General features: G+C 49.0%; 1 protein-coding gene across 1 annotated transcript; it reads left to right on the forward strand.

Moving 5' to 3' along the window:
* The first annotated feature begins 3,608 nt into the window (after window positions 1-3,608).
* cebpb (CCAAT enhancer binding protein beta) lies at window positions 3,609-4,729 on the forward strand. The gene has a single exon (XM_037683918.1). It carries the CDS (start codon window positions 3,745-3,747, stop codon window positions 4,531-4,533), a length of 789 nt encoding a protein of 262 aa, XP_037539846.1. The 5' UTR covers window positions 3,609-3,744; the 3' UTR covers window positions 4,534-4,729.
* The last annotated feature ends 321 nt before the right edge of the window (window positions 4,730-5,050 follow it).

The raw sequence follows: 5,050 nt of genomic DNA on the forward strand, positions 1-5,050 counted from the left end.
TATTCATACATGACTCTATTCATACATGACTCTATTCATACATGACTGTTTACTCTAGGTCTGTGTGTGTGTAACTGAGGTCAGATGCAGTTAGAAGGTAAACCATGAGGGTCCACAGAGCCCAGATCAGTTTTCACATGCAGCTACTGTCAGTTAAGACTAATGTAAATCTCTTAATTTGGGGTAATTAACATTTTTACTTAGTATGCTGTGGTTATGAAGTGAACTCACCGCCACTAATAATGTTTGTTGTTACAGAATTATTGTCTGCTGCTCAAAGGCATGCAGTAACGCTGTCTGGTCTCCCATCCATCTCACGCACACTTGGACAGGTCTCCAGTCCATTACCGGGACACCTGGACATGTCTCCAGTGGACAGGTCTCCAGTCCATTACAGGGACACCTGGACATGTCTCTAGTGGACATGTCTCCAGTCCATTACAAGGACACCTGGACATGTCTCCAGTGGACATGTCTCCAGTCCATTACAAGGACACCTGGCCATGTCTCCAGTCCATTACAGGGATACAGAGACAAACATTCACTCTCACCCAAGGACAGTTTAGTTAGCAGGTAAGCTAACATGCTGTCTTTTGGTCTGTGGGAGGAAACTGAAGGAAACCCACACCCAACTCCACCCAGAAAGAAGACGATCCTGAGCCCTTCTCTTTGAGAGGCCATAGCTTTAACCACTTCACTGCCGTGCCGCCCAGCTACATTCACATGCAGAATAAACTTGTTCTCCTCACAATGGGAGCTGTTGGGATCTGGTTTGTCTGGTTCACAGAGACCCTTTGGTCCCAAGCATGAAGGTGTGAACAGACTGAAAGCTTCAGGGTTTCAGGCTGCTCCTTCTCGTTTCTTCAGAAGTTTCCAGGAATTCGTTCTTTCAAAAGCTGAAATCTGAGCCTTCTGTGTTTTTATTTTTTGTTTACCATAAATGGCTTCCCCCTCCCTCTTAAACCATCTAGAGTGTCCCTCCTCCTGGAGGTGGACAGATGAGTTTTGTCCTGAGCAGCTGCTGTCCTGCGTCTTGTCTCTTCAGGTTCTGGAGGTCAGAACGGTCCTCGCTGCTCTGAGCTGCAGACTCTGCACGGTTCAGTTTCATTAATATGTCCCCAGGATGACAGACATCTGTGCTCAGCCATCCTTTTCCACTAAGCAGCCAGGCAGAAGGAGAAATCCCACAAAACATGCTCTAGAGCAATGTGGATATCCTAACTGGGCCTTCCTGAAATAAGAGAAGAAACCCAAACAGGACTCCAGTCAGCCATCAGGTGAAAAGGAGGAACCCAGACCCAGACCAGTGGTCATTCCGTATGTTGAGGGGGTATCAGAGAAACTGAGACGTTTATTTTCTAAACATAACGTCCCAGTGGCTTTTAAACCCCAAAATACATTACGGCAAAGACTGGTTCATCCCAAAGATCCAGTCCCCCGGCACAAACAGAGCAATGTTGTGTATGTTGTTCAGTGTCAGGAGGGTGATCAGTCTTACATCGGGGAAACTAAACAGCCACTGGCCAAAAGGATGGCCCAGCACAGAAGATCAACATCATCAGGCCAGGACTCTGCGGTCTACACTCATCTCCAGGCCAGCGGTCACTCTTTCAGGGATGAAGATGTTCACATCCTGGACAGAGAGGAACGATGGTTTGAGAGAGGAGTAAAGGAGGCCATCTTTGTGAAAAGAAACCATCATTAAACAGGGGTGGAGGCCTCCGGGTTCAACTGTCCCCCTCTTACAATGCTGTTATTGCTAGTATCACTCAGCCTCCTGTGAATAATAAACAGCCATCAGTCCATAGTTAGGCTGATGGTCCTCCTTTATCATGTGAGCAGCTGGTTTTGACCGTCACCAACTGGTTGATCCACTATGAGAAGGTGCTATTTAAAAGACTGAGCTTGTTGCAGCTCATCAGACAGAAGAAGTCTTTTGGATAAAAGACAAAATGTTACAACAAACAAGAATCTGTCCAGAGGACCTGAATTATGGAGGGTGGAATGTGACTATATTATTAAATAAATAGATCATGAAAGTCAAACCCTCCAAACTGACAACCTTGTTAGATTTATCAGGAAGAAAACTCTCAATAAAACCCCATGTAGTGCTGAGGATGACCACCAGGGGGCAGTGACTCCTAACAGTTTGTTCTGTTTACAGCAAGTTTTCATTTATTTTATATTTAAAAAATAAAATACTTGTTTTAGGATACAGAGCTATAGCAGAAAGTCTGGCCTGATCTCACATTAAATATAGAAATTATTATCTCTCTATTGAATTTATTATTTCTCTCACTGACTAGATTTGTTTTAGATTTCTTCATGGTTTTTGTTTTTGTTTTAGGGGGGGGGGGATTTGACACAAGGAATGATCCTGTTTTGTTCTTTTGTTTGTTTATTTATTTATTTATTTATTTTTTTGGGGGGGGGGGTATTATTGCTGAAAGACAAAAGGTGATTTAACCTGTGTGTGTCTGTGCAAACCACGTGACAAATTGTGATGAAACTTTAGGAAAACAGATGTTCATAACTGATAAACTCAGAGCCAGCCTGATTCAAGATGGCTGCCACAGCTGGCTGACATCAGCCGACACAGCGCATGGAGCTGAAGTTTGGTGTGGTAGTAGGAGAGAGTCGTTCATAACAAACCTTCAGGTGTCAGACTGTCATGGAGCAGCAGAAGTGACGTAGCAGACTCACGTTCAGGATATGTGTGCGCGCGCCGTGGTGTTTCTGACAGACTGACGTCACGCCCACTCTGACCTTTATACAGGATGATCTCCGGGAGGTTCTGTTAGAACCAGCTGGTTCTGGATGGAGCTGCTCTGCAGCGTCATGGGATTATTAATCTGAAGATTTTCATCACTTCGTGAGAGCTGAGTCACAGAGTTCCTGTTTGGTGTGGTAGTAGCTGAGAGTCATCCCAGCACACTTGAAGATTAGCTGATCATGCGAAATCTGCCCTTGTCTGTCTGTTAGCAAAATATCTCATCAGCCATATGATGGATTGTATTAAACCTCATAATCTTTGGATGTGCGTCTAATTTTGCTGTCAACCCCATTCAAGATGGCCGCCACAGCTAATCAACCTCAACAAACAAACTGTGTAACGCTCAGCTGATGCTACAGACACACCCTGGACCTAACCCAGTCTGTTAGCAAAATATCTGCTGAACCACTGGGCAGATTTGAATGAAACTTGGAGGAACTTCTAAAACTCATGCGCGTGTCAGCCCGATTCAAGATGGCAGCTGAAGATGTGTGGTAGTAGCTGAGAGTCATCACCTCAGACCTGCTGATGTGACCTAATGTAACTCTGTTTTCTTCTCAGAGGGTGATGTGTGTGTGGCGGGCGACACGCATTAATTGAGCCAAAGAAGATTTTTTAATGATTTCACTTTGATTTGACTCAAACTAAACTCTGACTGGAGTCGCTTCGTTGAAACATGTTGAAACTTTGTTTGTTCACACTTTGCGGGAAATAACCTGAAGAAGCGGCTCAGGTTGTCCTGGCGGCTGCGCGCGCGCACAGAGACACACCTGCCGGGGTTAGGCCCCGCCCCCCAGCCTTAATAAAACCCCGGGAGACAAGAAGGTCTGTGTCAGTTCCTCCCGATCCACAAGTCCCGCAGACTGCGCGCTCCCACACGCACGGACCGCGGAGGTTTACAGCTCACACCTGAGGGGGCAGCCGGAAGTAGCGCGTGTCACCTCGGCCCCCACGCGCGGGTGCTGACATCCATGGAAGTGGCCGGCTTGTACGAGGAGGGCAGCTTCGGTATCCACGGCAGAGACGGCTTCTACTGGAGGCTGGGAGACTCCATGACGGAGCTGGGCCTGGAGGAGCGCGAGAGAGCCATCGACTTCAGCGCCTACCTGGACCCCCCCGCCCTGCACGGACCCCCCCAGCCGCAGGGGGACTTCTCCGACTTCCTCGGAGACAACAAGCTCAAGAGAGCCGCCGCGTACCAGACTTACAAGAACTACGAGCTGGAGGCGGCTCAGGAGCCGCGGGGAGCCCAGGCATACGCCCTGAGTTACCCCGAGCTGCAGGAGACACGGGTGGACAGCGTGCTCAGCCCCGAACTCACGGCGCACCGCTACAGGTCCGCCCCCGCGGACAGAGAGGACAGCCAGGAGGAGGCGAAGGTGGAGAACGGCTCGTCGGGCTTCGACATGAGGTACCTGCACTACCAGTCCACCAGCGGCAGTCTGGGGAACATCTCCACCGCCTCCTCCACCTGCTCCAGCCCGCCCGGGACTCCTGCGCCGTCAGGGAAGAGCAGGTCTCCGTCCCACAAGTCCAAGAAGCGGCTGGACAAGGACAGCGAGGAGTACCGGCTGCGGAGGGAGAGGAACAACCTGGCGGTGAGGAAGAGCAGGGACAAAGCCAAGATGCGCAACCTGGAGACGCAGCACAAAGTTCTGGAGCTGGCGGCGGAGAACGAGCGCCTCCAGAAGCGCGTGGAGCAGCTGTCACGAGAGCTGGCCACGCTGCGCAACCTGCTGTCCGCCACCGGACCGTGTTAGTCCGCCGGCCCGGCCCGGCTCGGCCCGGCACCACCAGTTTACAGGGACTCTTTGAATGAGACTGAGCCAAAGGTGCGCGTGGATTGCGCAACGTTCCCCCTCCACACGCGCGCGCCCCTCTTGATTCCACATGTGTCGGTGTGTGTTTGTGTATTTCTGAACACTGTGTGTCTGCAGCAGTTGGGGGGGGGGGGGGGGGCTCGTGCTGCAGTGAAATGATGCAACTCTTTGTAACAGTGTTGGCAACGAATGAAATAAGTCTAATTATTTAATATTAAAAGGTGAAATGCTTTAATTGTACTTGATATTTTATTGAATTAAACAGATTTATACTTTGTTTACACAATGTCACGTGACTCGTTCCTTCCTTTTTTTGTCTTTTTGCCACAAACTGTGCAGAACAGGTTAAAGTTACAAGATTCTGCAGAGAAGAAGTCACGGAGGGAAACTGCACATTTCAGGATAAATGTGGTTCTGCAGGATATTTCTGATGGAAAACGTGGATTAAGAAAAATAA

The sequence above is a fragment of the Nematolebias whitei genome, chromosome 11, assembly GCF_014905685.2.
Source record: "Nematolebias whitei isolate Nwh7 chromosome 11, NemWhi1, whole genome shotgun sequence".
NCBI classification, from domain to species: Eukaryota; Metazoa; Chordata; class Actinopteri; order Cyprinodontiformes; family Rivulidae; genus Nematolebias; species Nematolebias whitei.